Source organism: Aotus nancymaae, unplaced genomic scaffold (assembly GCF_030222135.1).
Source record: "Aotus nancymaae isolate 86718 unplaced genomic scaffold, 86718_ANA_hifiasm-v0.15.2.pri h1tg000062l, whole genome shotgun sequence".
NCBI lineage: Eukaryota > Metazoa > Chordata > Mammalia > Primates > Aotidae > Aotus > Aotus nancymaae.
The window spans coordinates 3533151-3560441 of NW_026988476.1; the positions used below are offsets into that span (position 1 = coordinate 3533151).

At 36.6% G+C, this 27291-nt stretch overlaps 1 protein-coding gene across 11 annotated transcripts in view; it reads left to right on the forward strand.

The window, feature by feature from the left end:
- NPAS3 (neuronal PAS domain protein 3) overlaps nt 1–27291 on the forward strand; it is an 859804-nt gene that overhangs the window by 238037 nt on the left and 594476 nt on the right. For 7 of the 11 annotated variants that reach the window (XM_064365777.1, XM_021674908.2, XM_021674910.2 and 4 more), the window contains one exon: nt 25777–26021. In XM_064365777.1, the coding sequence (XP_064221847.1) occupies nt 25777–26021 (245 nt within the window). Of the gene's footprint in view, nt 1–25776; nt 26022–26130; nt 26182–27291 lie in introns of all 11 variants that reach the window. The other 4 variants (XM_021674909.2, XM_064365776.1, XM_021674907.2 and 1 more) reach the window with 1 other exon arrangement.

Consider the following 27291-nt stretch of genomic DNA (forward strand, 5'->3'; position numbering starts at 1 on the left):
CATTTTTGGCTGTTACAACTGGGGAACTGCTACGAGCATCCAGTGGGCAGAAGCCTAGGATGCTACTAAACATCCTCTGTTACACAAAAATGTTTCCACAACAGAGTCAGCCTAATATGTCAATTGAGCCAAGGTTGAGAACTGCTGTAGTCTAAACCAGCATCCTGGATTACCTTATTTCTGAATTACCACAATAGCCTTTGAACTGGTACTTAAACACCTAGTACTTAACAATGCAAATCCAGCTTCTGCTCCCAGTGGGGCTTACTACTATTAGGATAAGGAGTATCCTTTCTCTGAATAGTCTCTAAGGCCATATAGGGTCTTGCCTGTGGCTACTTTTCCTATGTCAATCAATCTTGTTGCTTTCTGACTTTCTCTGTTCCACAGCTGTATTGGCGCTTATTTCTCGTCTTTGTATGTACCTTGTTCTTTCTGCCCATGGGCATTTATACACAATCTCCTCGCCTGAAATGCTCTTCCCCACACCTTTACATAGGTAATTTCTCTTGATCATTCTTCAGTTTTAACTGGAAGATTATTGTGCATGAGGAGTGCTTTTCGAATCCTGCTCTAGAATAATCTTGTAATGCAAATTCTCATAGCTCTGGACTTAAAAAAAATCACCTAGGTTTGTTTTATACTTGTTTCCCTTTTTAAAAATTCAGATAGTTTTGCCAGGTCTGGGAATGCCTGTCTATAGCCCCAAGCTACTCAGGATGCTGAGACAGATTGATTGCTTGAAGCCCAGAGTTCAAGACTGTAGTGTGCAGTGACTGCACCTGTGAATAGCCACTGCACTGCAGCCTGGGCAACAAAGCGAGAACCTGTCAAAGGGATGGAGGGGACATATTTAAATAGTTTTAATTAGTATTTATTAAATTAAGAGATTATTAAATTAATATTACATATTTGGGCCAGGCAGTCTTCTAGGTGCTTTATATATTTTTAATCATCACAGCAACTATATATGATGCATGTTGTTACTTCTTATTGTTACCTTATTTAGTAGAATCTAAGATAGATTTTCTCTAACATCTCTGAAATTAGGATGCCTTACTTTCTAGGTGAGGGAAGACAAGTTCATATTAAATTTGGCACAACATGATATTAATTCCATTTTGCAAATGGAAAAGCTGAGGCACAGAGAGGTTAAGCAACTTGCCTGTGATAACCAAGTGATGGTGTCAGGATTGAAATGCAAGCGGTCTGATGATGTAGACTATATCAACTTCAGTTCAGTGCTCCCTGCTTCATAATGTCACTGTGAGGATTATTGAGATAATGCATCAAGCATGTTAACTCATTGACATATAGTAAGCGCTGAATAAATGTCAGTTATGATTATTATTAGTATCTTTATTATTTCTCTTATTGTGTCATTACTTAGTGCTGTCTCTTCCACAGAAAGGAAGGTTCCAGAAGGTCAAGGCCTCTGTCTCTTCTGCTTCTCACTGTATGAATTTTTCTTAGCACTGAGCTAGGTAATAAGTGTTTTTTGAATGAATAAATGAATGCTTGAATGAAGAGAGGAACTATTAAAGAGAATTGGAGTCCTATCATTTGAAGACACAAATGTTCATCTTGAGTGATTGCTTTGTGCCTCTTATAGCACTTACTCTGTTGTGTGTTGTAACATTTATTTGTGTAATTGTCTTTTATTTCCTTACCAGATTATAAACTTCTTAAACATATGACATTGGATCCCCAGAACCTACCAGATTTTCATAGTATATAATAGTCAGTACATGTCAGATCTATCGCTTCTCGGCCTTTTGGCTAAGATCAGGTGTAGTACATGTCAGATCTATTGACTCTTGAATTGCCCTAGCACTTCAGCTCAGTTCAGGACTTAGTATTGTTACAGGAGAAGATTATCTCTGCAGATTTTTCCTAACATCATAAAACTTTGTTTGTTTAGCATTGAGATGCTGTCATTTCCCAATTTTCTTCAGGAAGCTATAAAATGAATATTCCTGTATATCTTTACAGACTTACCGTGGGTTATGATAAAAACAGTTGTCATACTCAATGGCAACATATAGATATATAGGATCACTTTGCCTTTTGGTTTCTGGTTTAATTTGTGTTTAAATAAAATTTAAATAAGTTAGTGGTAATTTTTCAGAGAGAGTTTAAGAGGTAGTTCCTCAATAGCCTTTACTTGCTAGCCTTAAAAATTAAAGAATGAGGCCGGGCACGGTGGCTCAAGCCTGTAATCCCAGCACTTTGGGAGGCCAAGGCGGGTGGATCACAAGGTCAAGAGATCGAGACCATCCTGGTCAACATGGTGAAACCCCGTCTCTACTATTACAAAAAATTAGCTGTGCATGGTGGCGTGTGCCTGTAATCCCAGCTACCCGGGAGGCTGAGGCAGGAGAATTGCCTGAACCCAGGAGGTGGAGGTTGCGGTGAGCCGAGATCGCGCCATTGCACTCCAGCCTGGGTAACGAGAGCGAAACTCCGTCTCAAAAAAAAAAAAAAAAAGAATGAGAAAACAGGGTTTTAAGTATTGGAAGTTGTTTATCTGAATTATCCACTGTGTTGTGGAGTAATGAATTTATCGCCTTTCCAATTGGCTACATGTTTTGGAAGGCTGAAGAATGAATCTTTTTATGCCAAAGAGAATGTTAGGTCATAGGCCTAAACAATTTACCTGGCTTCTTCCTTTTGGACCTGGTTTCATGTCTTTGGCAGCTGAACGCAAAGGATATTGTGTTCTGCCCTATCGGTGCCAAAAGTTCACAGAAGAGAGCATTTTTGGCAGACGGAGCTTGTTTTAAGGACAAAGGTGTTTGAATTTCACACTTTGTTTTCAGAGACTTGTTCATACACTGCAGGTGAGAGGTTCACAAAATCATGCATTATGTACTAAGCACTTGGGGATATAGTGCATGTTTCACCTTGATTGGCTGCTCAGAAAGCTCTGTGGTGGCCTTTGTTACCTGGACTATGCAGTGAATAAGGCCCGAGAGAGAGGACTAAGTGGAATGGAAATTAATTATTGTGTAGCTTCAGAATTTAAATTCCTTACAACACAAAAGAAGGATATTTGACTATGTGCAATGACTTTTTGGACTATAGGCACAAGAGGCACAATATCTGAGATAAGAAGTCATGTTGGTGACAAAAAGCCTAAAGCCATTAGGGTATAGCAGGATTCTGTAATATATGGTCAACTTTATACATTTTAAACTATGTCATACCTTTGTAACATTCATATTAAGTAGTTTATAGATCTAAATACTTGGAGGAATATTTTAAATCCTTGTAATTCCCCATATGCTAAAATTAATATGTAGATTTCTGTTTATAAAGGTAAGCAAAAAGGGATACAAATGCAACTTTTTCATTATCTATACATATAAGTGTGTTCGAGAGTCTCTATTGTTTTGGTCCTTGTCAAATAGCCAAACCCAAACATTTTCTTCTCACAGTTGGATGAGGGATTTGCCTCCTTTGTGCTAAAAGTTGATGCTACTCTGGATTAATTGTTTTTTAATGTGTACATTATTCTCTCTCTTAATTCCATCTCTACTGGCACACTCCTATAATACATCAAGAAAATGTGTAGCAATACTTATTTCAGTATTATTTTCATATTAAAAATTTAGAAACAGCTTAAAATGCTTTTCCCTAGACAACTGGACAAATAAATTATAGTATTCATTCAATGAAATATTGTCTAATCTTTAAACAGAGTGAGTTAGATCTATATGTGCTAATGATACCTGAAGTTCAAGACATATGTATTTGCAAGTTTCAGAACAGTATCAAGAAGATGACTTTATTCATGTAAATAAGGTGAGGTTTATGTGTAGTATGTACTTCTGAGTATATACATCCTTTTAGGGAAAGAACACAAACAATTTACAATATTCGCTTCTGGGGATAGAGAGCTTTTAGAGGCTAAGATGATTTTGTTTTTGCCTTTATATTCCTCTCTCTTGTTTAAATTTAAAAATTTTACAAAAACAGTTGAGGTTCATTTAGAAGTGAAATACTCTGAATTGAGTCTTTAACTCACATTGGTTGCCACTGTATTAACAAGTGATTTGAAAGAAGAAAATGTGAAGAAAATGAACAGAGTGTGTCTTTTAATTTTGCCTGTGGCAGAATTAACTGCCACACACTCCACATGCCTTCCTGGACATACCAGAAGACAAATCTGTGGGACTGTCTGTTTCTGCTGCATGTGGGGTTCTGTGGCTTCTGCAGTTAGTCTTAGGATGTTGTTATGGTGCTCCCCGCTGCTCACTGCCAACATGATATGTATTGTGCTGTCCTTTAGCGTCCATTGGTATAAAGCTTTTTCTTAGTCTGAAGAGGCCCGACTCTTGTCAAGGCCAAATTATAGCTTGGATAATTACTTTTGTTCACTTCCCACTCCTCTCTTTCTAATAGATAGCAGTCCTGTTTTTGTTATGAAGATAATAGATGCTTATGGATTTCCCCCCACAATTTTTTATTGTCTTTCTATAGGGTCACATGATATATTCAGAATTTTGGTGAATCTTCTACCTCTCATTTTATAAATGGTCAAAATGAAATTTAGTCAAAGCAACTGACTCTTTTCAGAGACAAGGGCTGAATTAAGATGCACAGAGAACAGTCAGATGGACTCTCTCAAATGTGTGCTCTTACTGTGTCTAAAGAGAATTACTGCCTTGAACCCAAAGGTGAGTTCTGTCTGGGAGGTCACTTAGAATAGAAAGACAATTATCAGTAGAAATAATAAAGTATTATGATTTGGGTGGAAGAAACTGCTGGGAAGAAATATTAATTTAAAGCTATGTGCAATATGCTTTTGTGCTTTGTAAGCAAGTAAGTGTTAAGCCTTGTAAATTTGAGCATTTAGTCATATTTATTATGTAAATAAAAATAGAAGAAACTAATTATAATTAGGTGACAGTATAGGATAGCAGTAAAGATAGAAGGTCTAAATTCTTAGGGGCTATTAGTCTGTTCAGAGTCATAGGTCATTCCCACATTGCACCTGGAAAACCACTATGCTTCTGTGGATCTTGGGATCAGCACTAGATGAATAGCAGAAAATAGCTGGATCATGTTTCAATCTGAAAGATTTTGAAATGCCAATCAGAACCCTGGCGTGCTCTAATTTTCGGAAAATCTATGTGAAATGTGGATCATAAAGCAGAATTTGGCTCTCAATACTGAATTAAAATTATTCTTAGGAAGGCTTCAATTAACTCCATAGCAAAACTACCAGTGTTCTCATTTTGTAGCTGGAGATACTTATGAGAGTGGCAGATGGCCACACAAAGCAACCATGTTATTTTATTTCCAAATTTATGTAAACTGAACTCATAAATTTTTAAAAATAAGACTTCTCAAATGTACTACAACAATCCTAGGTCCCCAAATCAAATCTTGAGATTGTAAAAAGTCCTTTAAATTCACTGATGCGTGTTTTTTTAAAATAGTAATTCATGTGATTTAAAAGTACCTTCCCTGTGCCCACAGTGTTTAGAACTTACACATCCTTTCTTCCAAGTCCGTCAGCTCATCTGCCAGGTGTTGTCTGTGGTGGCTGAGCATGAGAACTTTGTCGTCAGATACTTTCGGTGTTGAATCTTGGCTCTGAAGTGACTAACTAGGAGACCTTAGGCAAAGCAAGTGATCACTTTAAACCTTCTTGCCCCCATCTTTAGTTATATAACCGTAAGATTGTTTGAAGATTCAGCAAGAAAAACAATATGAAGCAATTAATTAGCACAATACTAAGAACATAGTAAGTCCTCAATTACATCTTTTTTCTTTTTTAACATTGGCTAAAGGACAGTAAAAGGAAGAAACCATGGATTTTTTAAGTCTTATAAATGTTTTAAAAAGCAGATCACACAGCTGGTGTAATGGCTAAGAAGCATTCTGTTGAACCAGGTATCTTTGAATTGTGGGTATGAGTTCAAACAGCTGGAGTGACCCAGGTACTGACACCAGAGTGGATGGTGGAAGGCGGATCTGGGCAGAGTGTGTCATCTGAACACCAGTTTGGCCCTTGGAAGCCCTTCTTCTTATGGGAGTGAGTGGTGATGTCAATATCTTTGTGACATGGCATTGTCAGTAAATGTCTGATTGGAAAATAGAACGTCTTACCTTCATAGAAGGGAGAACAAAAGCAACTTACAAGAAAAAAGTCAAGAATACAAAAATGATTCTAGTTAGTTGAAACTTCTGATTGTGTTCTAGTAACTTAAGTTTTTAACTTGATAGAGAAATTGAATTAATTGCTCTTCCCTCTTTATATCGTGATTGCACTGTGGAGACATAGAGAATTCTATCACAAGCATAGTGTCACCCAAAATGAAATCTTATTTAAAGTTTTGACCCATTTGCTACTCAGTGGTAGGAACTCCCTTGTAAGTAGCACCTTCTGAGTTTTACGTTTTAGCTTACTTGTTAATTATATGAGGGATGGGAACAATGACTATCCCCTATACCTCTACCCTTAAAACATACATTAAAGGGCCTAATCAGGTTGTTACTACTTGTTTTCTGGATGGTAGAATCTTTAGGATCATCCTAGAAGAAGACCTAATCAGTGAAAGCAATTCATTGCTTTGCTATGTCTTTCATACATAAAAGTTCTTACTTTGTTTTGGCCTTTTGTATTTTTATCCAATTAAGGATTCATCTGGAATTTTCTTCTTTACCCATTTGAAGTGTCTCCATTGTTTTTCTTAGGCTTAACATTGTATTTTTTTCTAATCGTAGATTAGTTTGAGATGCAACATATGCCCAAGCTATTGAGTAAAGGAAAACCAACATAGTCAGGAATGCTTTCTGAGTGCTCACTTTGGGAAATCCCAGTCACAGGGAAGTCAATATTGCAGTGAATATTTTAGAAAGAAGTCCTTTCTTGCTGTATCAGTAAACACACACTCAGATGGGGCAGCAAGAAAACAAGTATCTACACTTTTAATTTGAAAAATAATTTAGCTTTAAAAAATGTACAGACTGGAGGATGGAGATGAGGACCTGTGTCCTAGAGGATGACACAGTGAATGGAAGCAATTAAAGCCCAGCATTTTACAATACTCTCTGAAAAGTCTTTATTTAATGACAAGACAGTGTCTTTCTTATTTTAAGAATATTTTACAACCTCTGCTCCTTTAACATTTTGCTAGTTGCAGAAAGTTGCTAGAACGTATTTCTTGGCACAAATAGGGTTCTCAAATGTATTTTCAGGTATTAGTGTTTTGAAATGAACTTCACGCAATCTCTGTGTTACAGTAAGAAAAATGATTAACGAGCATTTTCTTCATCTGGTTATGGAGTGGATGCAAGAATCTGAACTCTATGCATATTTGGTCATCATCACCTTTTTTTGTTTCATTTCTTTTGATATCACTTCTATTTCTTATCTCTTCATTTCGCAGTAATAGAAGAAGCCTTAACAGTTGCAAGATTACATATTTATATCAGGGTTCAGACTGTGAATTCATTCTTTTCTAGGGAAGCAGAAAGATCATGTAAAAATGGTGACCACATGTTGACAGAATGCATGATTTAACAGAACCAAAGGCAATCATTTCAAAGAAAAATGTTTTATTTTCTGCCAGCAGAGTATAATGGAGAGAAATTGGCTGGTATTATTTTTAAAAATTGCCCAAATCACTGTAGTTAGTGTAAAATTGTCTGTGGAACTATTTCCTGTAAGTTAACCAGATATATGATTGTATCCTTTCTATTTTGAATACTGAAGCTCACATTTCGACTGTCTTGCATGGAGCCTATCAGGTATAATAGCTCTTTGTAAAGGTGCTTCCTTTTCTTTTGTAGTCTTTTCCATCTAAGCTTCCACTTTCATTTACCCAAACTTAGAATACTTACAGTTGGGCTTTTTAGAACTTAGAGTGAAATATTATTCACTAACAAATCAAGATTATAAGCTACTCAAAATATGCTGCTTCAGTCTACAGAAGATGAAGTGAAATTAATGTAAACACTGCTTACACTATTAAAAATTCTCTACGCATTTCAGTTGAAAAAAGATTTTGTTTTTAACATGTGGTCCACATGGTTTGTTGCCTTTTGCTTAGTACTTATAGTAATTTCAGATATTATACACTGTCACCTGCTTATGTTGTATGTGGTAAGTATGATTCGTCACAGAAAATCCGATTTACGTGTCAATGAGAGAAATAATGCTATCTGATATGATTTCAGTGGTCACATATCTCTGAACAAGTGAAAAACGCATGAGTCACTTGGTGGAATGCGGATGGTCATATCACTACTTTGGCTGCTGAGGTTTTTAATGGCTAAAACAGGGGTTGGAGGTGATATGACAGTTGTTTTCTGGTCAGCTAGAGACTGAGCCATCCTATGGGATCTAAACCTATAGCATTTAGGAAGAAGTGTGGATCACCTCTGCAAACCAAAAAATAGTATAAATACGACTTACCCTAGGAACAAATACGAGTGTTACATTTGTATCGACCCAGGGTCAAAAGTACTGGTGTGCACTAGATACAGGTAATTGACTGATTTGGATTTAGCTTGATGTCAGACAGCAATCAACATATGTGTGGATTGCTTGATCCAGATGTCTGACATTCTGTAGGAATGTTCCAAGGTGTTATAGTATCTATAGAGGGTAAACAGGCATACTTTAAAAAAGCAAGCTTTGCCATCATTTGAACCTCTCCCACCCACTAATTTTTTTTTCCAAGACGAACTCTTGCTCTGTCACCCAGTTTGGAGTGTTGTGGTGCAATCTCAGCTCACAGCAACCTCTGCCTCCCAGGTTCAAGCGATTCTCTTGCCTCAGGCTCCCGAGTAGCTGGGATTGCAGGTGGCCACTACAATGCCTGGCTAATTTTTGTATTTTTAGTAGAGACAGGGTTTCACCATGTTGGCCAGGGTGGTCTTGAACTCCTGACTTGGTGATTCACCCTCCTCAGCCTCCCATAGTGCTGGGATTACAGGAGTGAACCACCATGGCTGGCCAAAACAAGAGTTTTAGTTTAATGTTTAAAACAGAGCTATAACTCTTTTTTTTTTTTTTTTTTTTTTTTTGAGACGGAGTTTCGCTCTTGATACCCAGGCTGGAGCGCAATGGCGCGATCTCGGCTCACCGCAAGCTCCGCCTCCTGGGTTCAGGCAATTCTCCTGCCTCAGCCTCCTGAGTAGCTGGGATTACAGGCACGCGCCACCGTGCCCAGCTAATTTTTTTGTATTAGTAGAGACGGGGTTTCACCATGTTGACCAGGATGGTCTCGATCTCTTGACCTCGTGATCCACCCGCCTCGGCCTCCCAAAGTGCTGGGATTACAGGCTTGAGCCACCGCGCCCGGCCTATAACTCTTATATAAACCATATTCTTCTGTCAGCTTACACAGCTGATATTTGTTGTAACTATTTTGTGCTCTGCCTTATCAGTTTTAGGCTTTCCTTTGGAAGCGTAGAGCTGAAATTATATTGTCGTTATTAAACAGTGATTTTAGTTAAGCCAGTTTTCATGTGTTGTCTGTGAATTTAATAACCATTCAACCTCACTGAATCCTGAATGAAAGTCATGTTGCTTATTTACTTATTGAAGGCTGAACAATGGGAGGTCACACACCACTCTAAAACTGTAGGTAAATGGGAAATTAATGTATCAGACACATTACCGGTAGTTCCACTAATGTTGTATGACAAAAACACAAGTGAAAAGAGGATCATCAAATGGAAAGATGTCTTAGAGAATAATCCTTTTATTTTAAGGTGAAGAAACATAGAGTCAAAGAAATTAAATGTCTTGAAGTCATACAGCTATTACTGGCAGAGCTCGGCCAGCCTTGAGGTCCTGTGACTTAGAGATTATATTTGATTATAATGAATAACTGTGAGTTTTCTCAGTCATATATTTTCTTACATTGAATAGTCTCCTTATGGGTACCATCTGTACCTACCCAATTAACTCTACTTATTTTCCAGATGATCTGCCTTTCAATTGCTTTATTCTAGATCTGCTTACAAATCACTTTTATACATACATTAGTTGCATCCAGGACCTCCCAGCGATAGCATGAACTGCAAAGATGGACCTGTCTTTGATAGTTCAGTTACCTTTCTCATGACAAGGATGTAAGTGTCCTGACCACAGAGAGGAAGCAAACTGTACTTTTAAACAGGGAATTTCTCTTTTTTGAGTAGTAGAGCTTCCTTGTCACTGACATATTTCCATATGCCTTCTGGTCCATGAGAGGATCTGTTAGATTGATGCCTTGCAAATGTGTAGATGGGTGGCTCTCCAGGGGGACAAGACCATCCTCACCCAAATCTGTGCTATACAAATAAGGACGCAGTGGCTGTTGAGCTCATGTGAAAGTTGAGCACATTGACATGGAATAAAGAGGCATTATTTTCCTTATTCCTGCTTTCCATGTACAAATTGTTCAGGAGCTCATCTGTAATGTGCAATATAATAGACCCAAATTTGATTTTACATGTTTACATTCAGCACATAGTAACATATAAATGAATGCTTATAGGGGTCTTTATGAAATGAGTCAAATGTGCTCTCATGTTCAGCTTGTCATCTCTCTCACAATTTGTATAGAATTTTGCCAAATTGGTTATCCTTGTGCAATCCAAGAATTTGGGTTTATTTTCTCTGTAAGAATTGGCTTGATATTTTTTCTTCTTGCTTGTCATCATGGTCCAAATACAGGTATTGATAACCATGCATCATGATTGATTAAAAAAAAAAAGTTCCAAAAAGGCTTCTAAATGAAGGCTGTAATTTTGTATTGGATTTCTAGTGACATGAGCAAATCACTTGCTCTTTGACCTTATGGATTTTATAATGTCATCAGAGTCTATCAATAAAATTATAGCTTACAGTTGAACATACACCATTCTTCACTGTAGTGCATGTACAGGGGTGAAGGGAAACAAATTGTAGCATGTCTGCTCTGGTATGCACTCCAGCAGGCTGTGTGTGTGTATGTGTGTGTGTTTTCTTTTTCAATTGAGATCAACTGTACAATCAATCCTAGAAGCTGCAGATGAAGAGCAGTGCCTGAGTCTTACATAGAAATGTGTCTCTTACACCCACCTGCTGTGAATGAAATTGACTAGAATGGTGCCATTCTGATCTATTTCATTAAGCATCAGACACTGCACATAGACGTCATGGCTGTCCCCTCTACCTGAGCTGTAAGCTTCCATCCCAGAGGGAAAGGGATACTGCCAGAGACCAGGAGCATATTGCCAAAAAAAAAAAAATAAATACTGAGAAGGCCACAGATGCTCCTGTAATGGAAGCAAATGTGTAAAACTACACTTAAAAAACAAAGGTTCCAAAACTCTTTTTTAAATTGCAGAAGACATCTCTAGATAGTTGTCTTATTCAATCATTCTGAAGCTTGGAGAGATTTAACATGTCACCTTAAGTGATTTGTAGGTATCCTGACATCTTGAATCCTTTCTCTGTAATCTCTTATATGTTCTCTTTGGAGCACTGCCTCTGTCTACTTTTTGAAAAACTTCTGATTACACACAGACACACAGGTCTGGCAAATGTGAAGGTCTAGGATTCTCCTTAGAAAAATTTCCCCTGTTCCTATTGTCTGGTTCTTCCTTGTAGGCAGGATTTTCAGTGACTTGGTGTTCTGAATGTTACTGTGTGTGATTATAAAAACAAAATAGACAGGCTCTTGGCTGCTGCTGCTTTCCTCAGTTTGCCCCAGTTTGGTGCTCACTAGCACCACCTCTAGAGTGTAGAAAGGGGAGGAGACTGTTTTTAGAATTTAAATATTTCTGACAAAAGAATTTATGAATGTATCTGCGTTTCTTTCCTCCTTCCTTCTTTTCCTCCTTACCCTCCTCTCCCTTCCCTTTTCCTTCCCCTTTCCTTTTCCTTCTCTTTACCCCTTACCCTTCTCCCCTCCCCTTCTTCTTCTCTTCTTCTCCCCCTCCCTCTTTTCCACTCTTCCTTGCCTCCTTCCACTATAATCCCATTTCAAGGACTAATTTACAGTAGGTTTAATTTCAGTGGCACTACTATTGGCTGTGTGTTTACTATTTTTAATTATGACTTTTAAGGACATTCAGATCAGCAGCATAATCATCTTTCAGCACATACTTATTGAAGACGTACTATATATGCAAGACATTGTCTCTCAGCATTATTATTGCACTAATAAAAACAACACCTTGTTTAGCATGTACATTTAAGATATTGTTAATCACTAATTTGAGGGGACTACACTCTGACTCATTGTTAAATGGCTATTTTAATTTTTAATAAAAGATTCTTTATACTCGATGTCACCATAGTGAGCTGACTGAACTTTTGGATGTGATTAAATGTTAAAAACTGTGTGGCTTAAACATGGTAAATGGATCCGTGTATTAGGTTGGTGCAAAAGTAATTGTGGTTTTTGCTATTCCTTTCAATGGCAAAAACTGCAATTACTTTTGCACCAACCTAAATATATGCATATAATTATTTTCCATTTTCTGGGCTACTTTTAATAATAGACTAAGTCCCATGGAATAATAACTTTATCTAATTTTTCTTGATAATTTGTAGTAAATTTATAAAACAGAAAAGTTAAAATCAGAAATTCTACCACTCAGGAAACTGCTGTTTATAATTATGGTTTTATTTCTTCTAATCTAAGTTCAGCTTTCTTCATTTTCTTCCATTTATGCCTCTTCACCATGTCTTTAATGTCACCTGGCTTTGTTGAAAATCTTCAGATCCATACATTTACGTGCCTCATAATTAAATACTACTTTCAGGTTTTTAATGGCACTAACGGACAGGTTGCTAATTGCCACAGGCCAAATGAGAATCACAAGGAGCCTACAAAGAGTTTGATTTTTAAAATAAGTTGTCAATGCTTTCAGAAACTAGAAGACTTTTCATTATAAAAATCTGGATTTTTGGATTTTGTCTGAAAGGAAGACATGGCAACTTTAGGGCCACATTCCAATTTAGTAACAAATGTTTTCATGAAAAATGTATATCCCCTGTGTGCTGGGCGAGTGCTTTCCAGTTTTCCACAGGACCCACCATTCCCTGTTACTATTCAGTAGTGAGATCCAGTTGCCGTTAATCATCAGACTTGCACTGCTTTCTTTCACCTAGTCATCTTTGAGCATTTGCATAATTTTCTTTGATCCTGCAGGTATTTCAGTTTTTGTGACCCTTTAAATCCATTTACAGTAGTCTAAGAATTTCATAAAACGAACAAAAAACAAACTATACCACTCGTCTTATGTATATGAATTTTATGAGAAGAGATATGACAATCCAGGTGAATGATTCTGAGAAGGAAATGAAATAGAAGAAAATGAGAGAGGAAGACAGAAGGCATTTGAAGGACTATCCTGGGACACTTAATAAAACACCAACTTTATCTAATGCTAGTAAAGCTCAAATACCATCTCTACGAATTTTGGAAGTGTTGAGTAATTGGAGAAGTTATAGCTAGAGACAGCTGTATATAAAATTCACTCCCCTAACAATGGTGTGTGTGTGTGTGTGTGTGTGTGTGTGTGTATTTGAAAAGTGACTCAGTTCTACAACCATGGGAACATGGCCATGTTGCCCCGTTGCCCTTGGTGGCTCATTGATGTCCACACTGTTTTTGTAAAGATGCTGTCATGAATCATTGCCATTTTTAGAAGTGAAGCTGAAGACTTAGTGATCTTTTGTTGCCTGATAACTCAATAGGACACATTAGGGGGAAACCTTTTGAGATGAATATCTCAGCCCAAACAAACCCAAATAAAATGCAGAGAGAAGATGGGTACATTTAGGAAAGGGTTCATGTAAAACATCCTGTAACAGGCAGGCAACAGGATATCTGCCTTGGTCAAGGACCAAGTTGAGCTGTCAGGTCAGAGGAAAGTGCTCAGTCACGTAGTACACATTTTTTTGTATTTCATCCAATTATTCGGTGGATTATAGGTTCTGATACTAAAGTTATTTGTGGAGGCTTTGTGATGGGGGCACATTGAGAAAATTGCTGGCTTTCATCGCCCCATTTCAATTAAGCAATCTCTTTACATCAGCTTCCAAATCATGTGCTTTCCTCCATCTGAGAACTCTCAACAGTTGGGATTAATGTTACTATTAATGTTACATTAATGATTTGTTCAAAATCAGGAAATTCAGTGGTGACTTTCAACTAAGATAACAAACTTTTCCGTTTTATATGTACTTATGATACAATCTTTTGTTTTTCCATGAGCAACTTGCAAGCTCATGCAAAAAATTTTTTAAATGTGCCTAATTATTTTATTCTTATGTTGCATACTTTAAACATTTATTTTCTACATAGAAATGTTACCAGGCTGGGTGTGGTGGCTCAGGCCTGTAATCCCAGCACTCTCAAAGGCTGAGGTGGGCGGATAACTTGAGGTCAGAAGTTCAAGACCACCCTGACCAAATGGCCGAACCTCATCTCTACAAAAACAACAATAAAATGCAAAAATTAGCCAGGTGTGTTGGTGCACACCTAGAGTTCCAGCTACCTGGGAGGCTGAGGTGGGAGAATTGCTTGAATCTGGGAGGCAGAGGTTGCAGTGAACCAAGATTATACCACTGCACTCTAGCCTGGGTGACAGAGGGAGACCCTGTCTTAAAAAAAAAAAAAGAGATATGTTACCAATATTTGTCATCCTGTTACATAAGTAGACTTGGTTCAGAATAACTAATTTGTAGTTCCTGAAAGTCAGATTCTTATGAGAGGACTAAACACCTAATAAAGGAATAGGAGCCTATCAGAGGACTGAGCACTTTTTTAAAAGCATGTAGGGGTCCAGGGAAGAATTGGTTCCTAAGTGAGTGATGGAAGCCTAGAAACAGGTGTTTCCTATGTTGTCTCACCTTAAAAGTTTCGATATGAAGTATCATGTCTCTTCAAATTAAATCTTACATGGCAATCCCTGGCACATAAAAACATCTAGGCTGCTCATGTAGTCTCATGCCATAGAGCCACCCTACCAGCAAGGGCCAAACCTATTAGAGAAAGGAAGTGCAGTAGTCAATTAAAAAGCAAAGAATGATTCTAATTACAATAGTTAGGCCTGTGTTACAATGCTTGGTAGAGACCCCACAATACCGTCAATTGTGGAAGCTTCTTAACCCAGACTTGGGTCAGGATCTGAGAAAGGGGTTCAGGAAGCATATTTTGTGTGTTGATTTGTATATGTTTTCTCCTCCGTAAGAACCTGTAGCTGCCATCAGGTTTTCAAGGGTGTGACACACAGAAAAAGTCAGTCACTGAATGGAATCACATTCCATCCCTAACCAGCAGCTGGCAAATTATACACTGATCAAAGCACTGCTTTGGAATTTTGAGGGGCCATAAAGGACATAGAAACCCTGGCTGCATGCTAACGGACTCAGTCATCTGGTTAAGACCCTGTGGGATAACTTCAGAAGAGACAAAGACTTCTCCCAGCTATTCCAATTCCAACTCTCTTTTAGATGTGTGTCCAAGCCAAGCATTTTCTCCAAATACTTCTCAGGCCCTGCTATTGCAAAAAGTAGGGAAAGGATGGCATTTGACGGCACTATTTGGTGGGTCATTTATTAGGGAAAAAAAAGGCCTGTAAGCATCAAGATACTTCTCATGCCAATTTGGATGCCAATACATTATATTTTCATTTTTTAAAAATTTTTTATATTAAAAAGTTTACTGAAGAAAACTTCAGCAAATAGCCCCTACTCCCATATGGAAAACAAATGATCTTACCATGTAGAAATAAACAATCTTAATATTTTGATTTGTAGCAGTTTGTCAAGAGTTGTATATATACATTATCTCCATATCTTTATAGATAAAGATATATAGCTATAATTGTATGATCCCAACACATGCTGCTTTATAAACTACCAGTTTGTAACTGGTAGTTATTGTTGAACATATTGTAAAATAATTTCCAAGCCATTGAATATTTTTCAAGATCCTTGTTCAGTATCTTGAGAGCATCTCATAATTTATTTTTGAAGCTTATTAAAAATGCAGTAAATATCCTTTTAGCAATACATTTGTTTACATACTTGGTTATTTTTTCTTAAGGTTTTCTAGAAGTTAGCATGGGCCAAAAGACGAATTTCTAAGCCTTTGGATATATGTCTGCTAAAGTGTTTTCTAGAAATTGTAATAATTTAGACTCCTGGCAATCATACATGTGCTTTTGGAATCTGGATGAAAGGTGAAATAAAAATAGGTTTTAATAAACAGGTTAGTTAGGGAAAGTGTATGCAGTCTTTTGAGGCTGATGAACTTGTATTCTCAGTTGTAGTGTTTAAAAAGTGTCACCATTTTACTTAGTGATCTCTGTTTCACAAAGGAATGCAGATAAAGTATAATGGTGTGTTCATTGAGGTCAAGTAAAAGCACGTTCTATGTTTGCAGTATTCACATGACCATAACTTAAATTTTTCATACATAAAAATCTTTAAACTTGTCAAAGCACGCTTTCTCCCTTCCAAATGTGTTATATCAAGCTTGAAAGTCTTTAAAAGCTTTCTTCCACTTAGTTTTCCTTTTGGAAGTGTTTGAAATCACACTTAAGGAAAATTAAAAGAAAAAATGAATTCTCCCTCTAGAAAGGTCATTTGAATTTGAATTCCAAAGCAATTTAGTTTGAGACTTACAGCAATTAACATCAAATCTACCTACTCCAAATTGGAATAGGTGTTTTTAAGCCTGAAAACAGGGGTTTTATTGGATATTTCATTAAGGAATTAAGTTTTCATAACAATTATTATGAAATTTATGTGGGTGATTATAAATTAAATAAAATTTTATCAATGACTTAATTGTCATATAAATATAATAGAGAAAAGGGAACCATGAGGATTTTATTCCTATAGTGCCAATATTGCGCAGTGGATAAGGATTTGAGTTGTCTTGCCAAGGTTCAGATGCCATCTCCAACCATCATTGGCCTTAGGAAAGTTACTTTTTCTCTCTCTGTTTTAATTTTCTTGTGAGATGGAGGACAATAAGACTTATGGGAGGACCAAGGACCAGTTTGCCCAGGAATGTCCAGCATCCAGGGAAAGCCCTCTCTGAAACGAGAAAACTCTCACTTTTGGGGAATGGGTGTGGAAAGTTGGAAGGAAAATAAGAAACTCATATAGTACTCCCCCTGCCAGTAGTGACTGAAAACAATGCTATTTGTAGCATCAGTCATATCCAGCATAGACTACTACCTTCCATAGTCACTGTTACTAGTTTTCCCGCTCGTTGCTGATATTGGCAAATGAGATAATGTTGAAAAACTTGGACCCTGACTGAAATACAGCAAGCATTCAAATATATTCATGTTTATCTTTATATTAGGTTCCATGATGTTCTTTGATGGTACTGTATATGTTAAAGCAGAAATAACATGTGTACTTCCCTATTACTGATATTATGAAAAATAGTACTATAGTTCTTCGAAGTGATAGAAATTCCAGCAGTTGCTCTTTGCATGGTCAGTGAAATGTCCTGCCATCAAAGGGTACCCACATTTCCCTCTCATTTTGTCTTTCTGCAGAGATGCTCTGACCCTTTCAAACATTTAGCTGTGGACTTTCCTCTCAATGTGTGCTCACGACTCCTGTTACTGTTAATGGAAGTTACACATGTGTGCTCACCAGGATGAGAAGGCCTTTATCCCATGTCGGGCAAAGACCCGTGATCCTGAATCTCTTTCTAAACTTCCAACCTGAAGAGAGCAGTGCAGGGAATTGCTGCTTTCTCACTATATTAGCTTCTTCAATTTCCTTTTAATTGGAGCCTGCAACCCAGATTCTTGTAACTTGAGGGGGATGAACAATACAGATTAAGATCTGGATGCTTTCCAGGAAGTTCTCAGCTCAAAGAATATGAAAACACACACACACACACAGAGAAAGAGAATTGTGGCTATTCACAAATCACACGCAGTTACCTAATGAGTCCATACTTGCTTCTGAGTTTTCACATTTGCAGACTGCACTGCTGAGAAAGTACGTGAAGTGTTCATCCATCTCTGGGTGTGAACTGATTGATTTAATGTACAGGACAGGTAAATATTAGAATAGTCCAAATTGTAAACCAGTGGAACAGAACCTTCAAATACAATATTTTATCCTTGTTCAGGACATTCATTTCTCCCCAAGAATTCTTTTTAATGTATAAGACTTCAATTTATGTTTAAGAACTAGTAAACTATAGCAGTTTGACAGCCATTCACACTTAATTCTGTGCATTAAACCAACAGCATTCTTTTCCACAAACATCCATTGTTAGGACAATGCTCTCAGACAGAATTTATGAGAAATGGAATTATGTTACCAAGGAGATAGCATTTACTATAATGAAGAGTAGATCCTAGAAAATGGCCCCTTTTACAGCAGCTCAGAGCAGAGCCACAAAAGCAATTGATTGGTCTTGGCATTTAGTCTTATATCAGCTGTGTCATCCATAGCTTCAGGAGTGAGAACACTAATCTAAAGTGACATTTCTGTTCTGGCGGGCTTTTCTGCCCTGATGAAAGCAATTACTTCATTCCTAAATGATAATTTGCAGGAGTTTCAACCGCTTTAATTGATAATTTTTTTTTGTTCTGAGTTCAATTGTGAAGTGATTAGCTGATTTGGTAAATAGAAATTTAAGGTGTGAAATATACAAGTTGCTCCAAGGTAAAGTGCAATTTATTGGGTGGAAAGAAATTACTTGATAAAACTGCAGTTTTTTCCCGTTATTATGGAACTGCCAGTTGTATAGCTTAAAGTTCTGGGGAAAATGAAGAACAAAACACTTTGATTCATGAGGTTTTTTGGCAGACGCCAAAGCATACAATGAATAGTTTGGTCTTACTGTGGTTCATTCAAGGGTTACTTGAATCAAGGTGAACATCAGTTGAAAAGGACTGTGCAAACCTCTCAGCTTTCTTTATTACTATTCTAATGACTCATTCTGGAATTAAATCCTCTTATTTAAAGTGTTAAGAATGAAAATGCTCATTGGCTAAAACCAATTAATTTAATTATTAAGTTCAAACATACACAAGGCATTTTCTGAAGATGAGGGAAGGCATTCAGTTGAATGGCTTTAATTACTCTTTTGATCTATTTTACCACAAGTCAAATGGGTCAGGATTATCCCATCAGAATATGTCTTAGTTTAAAAATTGTAAGTATACATCTTGATTTTGATACTTTATCAAATGTTAGCAGTTGCAGATGTTTTTGACATACTTTTAAGCAATCAATTTCATATTTTCTTACATGTGGAAAAATAATGGTCATTTCATATGTTAAATGAGAAAAATAAAGCAAGAATGAAGGTCAAACTGATTTAGCACATCAAACAGTCTTTGTCAGCCAAGCTTAATATATCCTGAGTTTGTGGAACAAATGAAATTTTGCTGCTATGTTACACTTTGCTTCCAAACAACCATTACAACTGGTTTTATATATTGTGTGAGCATCAGACCATCAAACAGTGCATCTTTACTGACGTGTTTCTGCAGTGATGATCTACAGCAGCAATCTGCCATTTATATAAGGGCAAAATGTGCATCTATATTTAGTTGTGAAATTGGCCTATTATACTCTTGATGTTTACAGAGGCTAACATAAATTAATGATGACAGCTATGAGCAGTGCATTAGTTAAGCAGCAGAGTTCTTACCTTGAACTTGAAGGTTCCAGTTTTAACTTCCAGCACATACTATGCAGCTTTCTTTAACACATTAAAGATTTTTGAAATTATTGCTTTTTTGGGAGAGCATTAAAATACCTCAATTTGTGAGCTTTGTTGTGCATGATCCTACCAGATAATAATGTTTGCGCATTTCTCAATTACATTACAGTTACCTTATGAGAAAGCTGATATGTACAACCATGCCAAAAAAAAAAAATACTCCTAGAATAATTTTTTCCCTTTGAAGTAGGTTGATTTGATTGACTTTGAGCTCTGTGTAATGTCAATGTGGAGTGGGCTGTTTTACTAAAAGTAATGGCGGAAGGGCAAGCATTGCTTACAGAATCTTTACTGTACTTTTTCCCTGGGAAAGCTCCTCATTCGGCTCATGTCAGGGCAAGTGTAGGTACTGGAGTAACTATAGATTTCACCGTTAACTATGACCAGAGATCTGACAAGTATGCAGGTGTTCAAAGGTTCATGAGTTAAAATGCTGAAGCCTTTGATGAATTTTTGATGGCTGCATTTTTAATACAGGTCGACCTTCTTCCTTTGAGGCTGCATACCAGATTAATTGATAAATAGAAGTCTGTAGTCCTGGTTCTCCTAAGCAAAACAAGTAGGAAAATCCATAAAAACTTGTCTGTCTGGCTCCTTAGAAGTACTTTACAAAGGTAAAATTTAAAATGGTTTTGACCCTACTTCTCCTTTCCCCTATAGTTAGATAATCAAAATCTGCCATGTTCTTTTATAAAGACTAGATATTATATTCTAAAGGTTTACGTGAAGGACTTAGGTGTTCAAACTACAGCTTGGAGAAAAATTTTTACGTATACTGTGGATTCGTCAATAAGGTCAATATCTGAATCTGTTTCTTAAGTATAAATTATTTAAAAATTGATTAAAATATGGTTAGGAAGAAGTGACTGAAGAAAAAGAGACATTTGGTTAAGTTGGCTTCTGTACTCTGTGGCTGTTTTTAATCCTTGTCCTCTGTGGATGTTCAGCTGTATTATTGCCATAATCATTATAACCATCTCTGTGAAGTGGGAAACCGAAGTAATCGATTTTTCAAAGCTAAATTTGATCAACCACAAAGGATAACTTACCTCTTTTAATTAAATAAGTCATCAAGTCCAAAGCTATCTGTTTTTCGCACTGTGGACAAGTGGCCCAGTAAACAGTTGACCCCCTTATCCAGCTTCATGGTAGATTCACAAAGATTGCAAATCCAGGGTCAGTTTCATAATATTGGCTTTGTGATAGTGGTGATGCCCCTTTTAAACTTTTTTAGGGGATATATTTTGCTGGTTTCTAGCTTGAAAAGAATTTCATGATTTGGCTTTGCCCCTAAAATGGAGGTTGAGGAGGCAGCTGCTGTCCAGCTTTGCCACTTCTGGGCACTTTGTCCTGGGTGAGCTCTCCATGGTCCTGATCTGGGGTTTTGCCTGACTTCAGAACTTTTAGGTTTATGATCTTTTGAAAGATACTTTGAAAGATCATCTTGTCTAGGAGTACACATATACTCCTGATTAATAATTATCATTGCCATTTGGAAACCTTCCATAGGCATTTTCACAATCTTCTTGAGTAATCTGTTCTTGTAACAGCTGTTTAGATGTTCATTTTATAATATTAACAAAATTGCCTGTCCTGTAATTGGATGCCACCTTTTATCTGTTAGTATACTAAAAAAATGGCTCCTTATGACTCTGTAAAAAATAATTTATGAATCTTTAAGCATCCACTAATTAAATATATTTTTTATTGGAACAACTCATTAAGTACACTTATGATATACATGAGTAGACCATAGGCAAAATGAGGACTATAATAAAAGGAAAAATGTGTTATGTCAGAACCAAGGAATAGGAATTGTATTGGTAAGAAGAGAGTGCAAATTATTAATGAACATTGTAAACATTAGAAGGAAAGAACAATCAATGCAAAGTGAGTGTAGGTGTTCACGTCTTTAACATGTCTTACACAGCATTATTATGTGTCAGGCACCATTGTGAAGATCTTATAAAAAAGCAACTAATTTAACTTGACTCTAACAACAACCTGATAAAGTAGAGAATTATTTCACAAATGAGAAAAACTGAGGCAGTAGAAGTCATCTCAAATATAAATAATTAGTAAGTAATAAAACAAGGATTTATACCCAGGCTGGCTAGCTTCACAATCCATTCTCCTATATGAGGAAATTACAGACATTAGGCTGGGTGTGGTGGATCACGCCTTTAATCCTAGCACTTTGGGAGGCCAAGGTGGGCAGATCACTTGAGGTCAGGAGTTTGAGACTAGCCTAGCCAACATGAAAAATTAGCCTGGCATGGTGATGCATGCCTGTAGCCCCAGTTACTCGTGAGGCTGAGGCAGGAGAATGGCTTGAACCTGGGAGGTGGAGGTTGCAGTGAGCTGAGATTGTACCACTGCACTCTAGCCTGGGTGACAGAGTGAGACTCCATCTAAAAAAAAAACCCAAAATGATAGGCATTAGGTTATTAGCCTTTTGGTTGGTGCGATGGACTACATTTAAGAATCCTTAAATATCTATATAATCCATATATATATATATACACACACACACACACATATATGCACACACACAATAATGCATATAATACACATAATATCTAGATACATAAATGTGTGTGTGTCTTTTGAAATTATTGACTTTGTTGTTTTTGGTGATGGTAATAATGATTTGTGAGGATGATAATGTAGCCATCAAAAAGAGTTGAAATTTTCATTTGCTGAGGATTAATGAAGAATCTGTTTTCTGCTATTCATAATCTAAGTGCACGATCATTAGAGCAATGGGAAGTTTAGGCCCAGGGAGTAACTAATTGTGGCTCTGAAGTCTAATCATATTTTAGATGGCAGATTATATAAAATCGTGTAACATTTTACTCATGTACAGCTAATCTATTATCTCTTTAGTATTCTAGACATACCACCACAATAGTTTTGTTTAGAACAAAATGTCCAAATACAAATTTTATTTTGGGTTTTAATATAGTCCTTAATTCAATTTGAGAACTGCTTATAACTAGGCCCTTCTTTACAAAAGCAGGTGAAAGATTAATGCACAATCTAAACTGTCATTGTCTTAAGGTCTTTGGCTTCATCTGTTATACCAGCATCTCAACAACCTCTATAATCCTTTGACTGTACTTTATTATTGCTGTTGCCCACAAAACCAATTACTACTTATTACAGACACAGTGATATCATTCTGAAAGTCTTCTAAACTATGGTCCCTGCATAATGATGTGATGTGGGAGTCATGGAAATCCTTTGTTATTAAGATTACTGACAAGAAGATGACTCTAACAGGGGGACACACCGTGTGTGTTGGAGTTAAAAGAAAAAGACAAAGTGGAGAAGAGAAAACAAGGAGGTAGGATAGGAATACGTAAAGTAAATTCTGACCAGTGCTATTTTAGAAAAGTAGTAAAACTTCAGAAGATATGTTAGGCAAGATGTCCAAAGGCATTAGTGTTTTCTTACTCTCCTTCCCTGAATGGATAGAGAAAAGCCCTCTCCCTATATCTATCCTTTATAACCTATTGAGTTGGTCTCTATGACGATCTTAGGCTTTGTCTCCATATGAAGATATATTTTTTTCTTAGATTATTGATAAGCCTATACATTAATATCAATTTCAGAATAATTACTTAATCCTCTACTTTGCTTTAGTTGAATAAATTGCTGATGTAAATATTATGGTATATTAAGTAGGTAACAAACAAATACATTTGTGATCATTCTGAGTGACATGAATAAAGGAAAATTACATAAAACATCATCTGAAACTACTTTTGTAATTGTCTTTCCAAACTATTACTAAATTGTAAAATGAGTCCCTGATCCATGTTTGACCACGACATGTTTTATTTGGCTTGCATGATTTTTTAAAGCTTTAATTCGTTAAAATACCAACATTCGGAAATGTCATATAAAAGTTCAGATGTTGGCCTCTAGAAGTGGTGACACCAGGCATGCCTTTCCCTAAAGCGGCGTCAGCTCAAACTATGCTGCCACTTGGCCAGAGTTGTCCTTCAGTTCTTCCCAGTCCCCAACAGGCCTCTTCACTCACTGACATTCCCTGCCTGAACCTTGAAAGCCCTTGGGTTCATAACCCCTGCTCTAGAGCTCCATCATAGTCACTTACTGAGCCAAAAAAGATTTGTAAGTTTAGCCCACCTTTTGAAGTAGTATTTGATTGCAAGAACACACAAAAAATAAAGCACTGAAATTGAACTGCTGCTCCTTCCCCTGTGTACAAGTGGAAGGGAAAACATGTCGAGAGACATAGTTTCTTTTGGCACAGATAACTTAAATGTTGTTAGATAAATTGCTTTTATTCTGTAAAGGGAGGAATGTGAGGTATTCTTGTATCCTAAGGTGTTAACCTGGATCCTACTTACACTTACACATTGTCAGATTCTAAGACATCTCTCATTTACATAGCTTTCAACCAGCTAAAATTGAGCACTTGTAGAATTCAATGGAGGCTGGCCCAGATATTGGGAAATAAGTGATATAACGTGTCTTTTCCTTGTAAATTAGTGATGTTTCTGCCTGACTTTATCACTTGAGATGTATCAAGGGACAAAGGTTTTGTCACCTGAGACCACTGTTACTCTGAAAATGATAGCATTAACTTGTCTAATTCCGAGAAAGACATTTGTTAGCTAATGTAGACTATTTTATTAATAGAGCAAACATAAAACTTGTTGGGGTATTAGCCTAGCAAGTATCTGACCATAGCATCACGGCATTGCTTAAATTACATAGATACTCAGTAAGATATTTCAGGTGTGATTTCTGTAGTGAATACAGTGTTTCCACCAGGAAACAATGTCAGGAATCCTATAATAGGAATATTATTCTCCGTAGTATATTAAAAGTGAATGGAGCCTCACTGCTGAGCCCATTTTGATCTCTTCCTATGGCCTTCCTTCCTCGTTTCTCTTTCTTATTATTTCATAATGAAAAAAAGAATGCTGGACTCAAATATTTACAGTGCTTTCAGAATTCCGTAAAATACATACATAAAATGATTATAATGATACCTTCATACTGAAATATTATCTAGCTACTTATCACGGGGGTCTGATTTTTTAATTTATTTCTCATCAGGCACAAAGCAGAGCAATTCAGAGTAGGTGAAATACTCCTGTCAGATGCTCATACACAACTTCAGTTGTGCCAGATTCTGCCCTCAGCAATGTAAGCAAACTTCAAACAGAAATGCACATGAATAGTTAAAGGAAAATGCTGGATCCCACCTGTTGCCTCTTCTGGGAAGTAATATGTCTATAATGTTGATAAATTTTAATAACTCATACAGGGCTTTATCTTTCAACATTAAATTTATATTATCCTAAAGTTTGACTTCTTTGGGCAATATATTTTATTCTCTAGTATCTTAGAAAATGTATCTACTAATGTATGACCATTAATAAAGAAATATTCTCTTAACCAGTTATCAGCACATTTATAAAATTACATTGAAATCTTCCTTTTAAATACGATGTTTTCTTCATCTAACGGAACATGCTGCGCTCTTTATTGAGCACTGGAATCATTTGTTGATTCTGTCAGAGTGAATTGTATTTGTGTTTACCTTCTGCTCCCCAAGATTATAATTAAAATCAATGTTTCAAAATAGTTCATTTTGATTAAGATCCCATACTGATGAAAGTTAAATCAACAAAATTATTAGTTTGAAATAGATACATGAATGTAAGCCCAACTTATAAATTGCTTATAGTTGTTAACATCAAACCACACCTGCAAACCTGCTGTTAGGTCTTAGAAACAATAAATACACCTCAATGCATGGACAATTGGAGGGAAAAAAACCTTAACAAGTAAAACACAATTTTTACTCATTGGACTTGAGTTTGTGAAATGTAAGGTCAGAGTTAGAGTTTATGGATTTACTGGACATTTTCTGGAACTCATCATTTTACTGTCACTCTCTAATTTTAAAATAGTTTTGGTAGAATTTTGCTGAGAAAAAAGGAAATAGAAAGAAAGCAGTATTTGAATGATGACAGAGTCACATGTTCTAAACCACACGTTCTCACTCCTTTGATTTCAGTTTACAAGCATTGAGAAAAGAGAAATCCCGAGATGCTGCTCGCTCCCGCCGGGGAAAAGAAAACTTTGAGTTCTATGAATTGGCCAAGTTGTTGCCTCTTCCTGCAGCCATCACCAGCCAGCTTGACAAGGCATCCATCATTCGACTTACAATTAGCTATCTGAAAATGAGGGACTTTGCTAACCAGGGGGACCCTCCGTGGAACTTGCGAATGGAAGGCCCTCCACCTAACACGTCAGTAAAAGGTAAGTTTAGGCCACTGTTCAGTCTGAATATGATGGTCTGTAGGGGCCTGTAAGACGAGATGTTTACCATCATCCTTTCTTCTTTTCCTGCATATCAAATCCTTTAAAGGGATACAAATATGGAAATCTGAACTCTGCATGAGAAAGACACCATGTGAAGGTGAAATAAACCTCTTATTTTTCTATTTTATTTTCAAAAAGTCTATCAGCCTAAAATTATATCTTTATATAAGATTTCAGAGAAATGATAATGAAATGACACATTAAAATGCTTCTTGGGTTTAATTTATGTTTTATAATTACATACAAATTCTTCTTGATGAGTGGACTACAGACATATTTGTTAAAGCATAGAGCTGGTATTTTCTGCTTTAAGTAACCAAAGGAAGGCAGGGAGCAGAGCTCTTCCAACTTTAGCAGGCATTTTGAGTTAATGATTTTCTTGACCAACAAAAATCAATCTGTGTATTACTGTTTAAAGATTCTCTACATAATATTACCTAAAAGTTATAAACATATATTTGTTCTTTAAATGTTTGATGCAGTTAATCCTAAAACTTAGTATTTAGGTCTTTTTCACTCTGATGCCTGAGAGGTGTTTTCTTGTGTGTTCCTGAAATTCCTAATAATTTATGACATTTTTGCATTTAAATATGCGTGCATATATTTATTGATGCATATGTGGTGTTGGCCATTGGTTTTCTATCTTTGAGGGTGTTCTATTCAAGATGTATGGCCTAAAGGATCTTCTAGATTCTTACATACGAATTCTGTATCTAGACACTGATAGCATGAAATAAAACTGGGCATTTGGAGCAGCTGCAGACAATCTCCTCTGGGAAAGATTTAGGTTCTTTTATTATGTGATTACATATTGCCAACTACCTTTGGAAAAGTCTCTGTACTCTTGGCTATGATAGGAAAGGGTACTAGTGGGGAGCTGTAATCTTCTGTAGGATTCAGATTGAAACGAAGGGTCAAAAGCAGTTATTATTTACAATTTCGTGCTAAGAGCTGTGATCATGTATGTGTCTGTGAGAGTGTGAATTTGTTACTTGGGGATTGTGTTATGCATATAGAGGTGGAAAATTAGAATTTAAATTGTAACAGGTTATTTTCTTCTAGAGCAACAGTTGGCAAACATTTTCTGTAAAGGGCCATGTAGTAAATATTTTAGGTGTAATGGGCTACTCAACTCTGCCATTGTAGCACAAAATTAGCCATAGACAACATGTAAACAAAGCAGCATGGCTGTGTTCCAATAAAACCA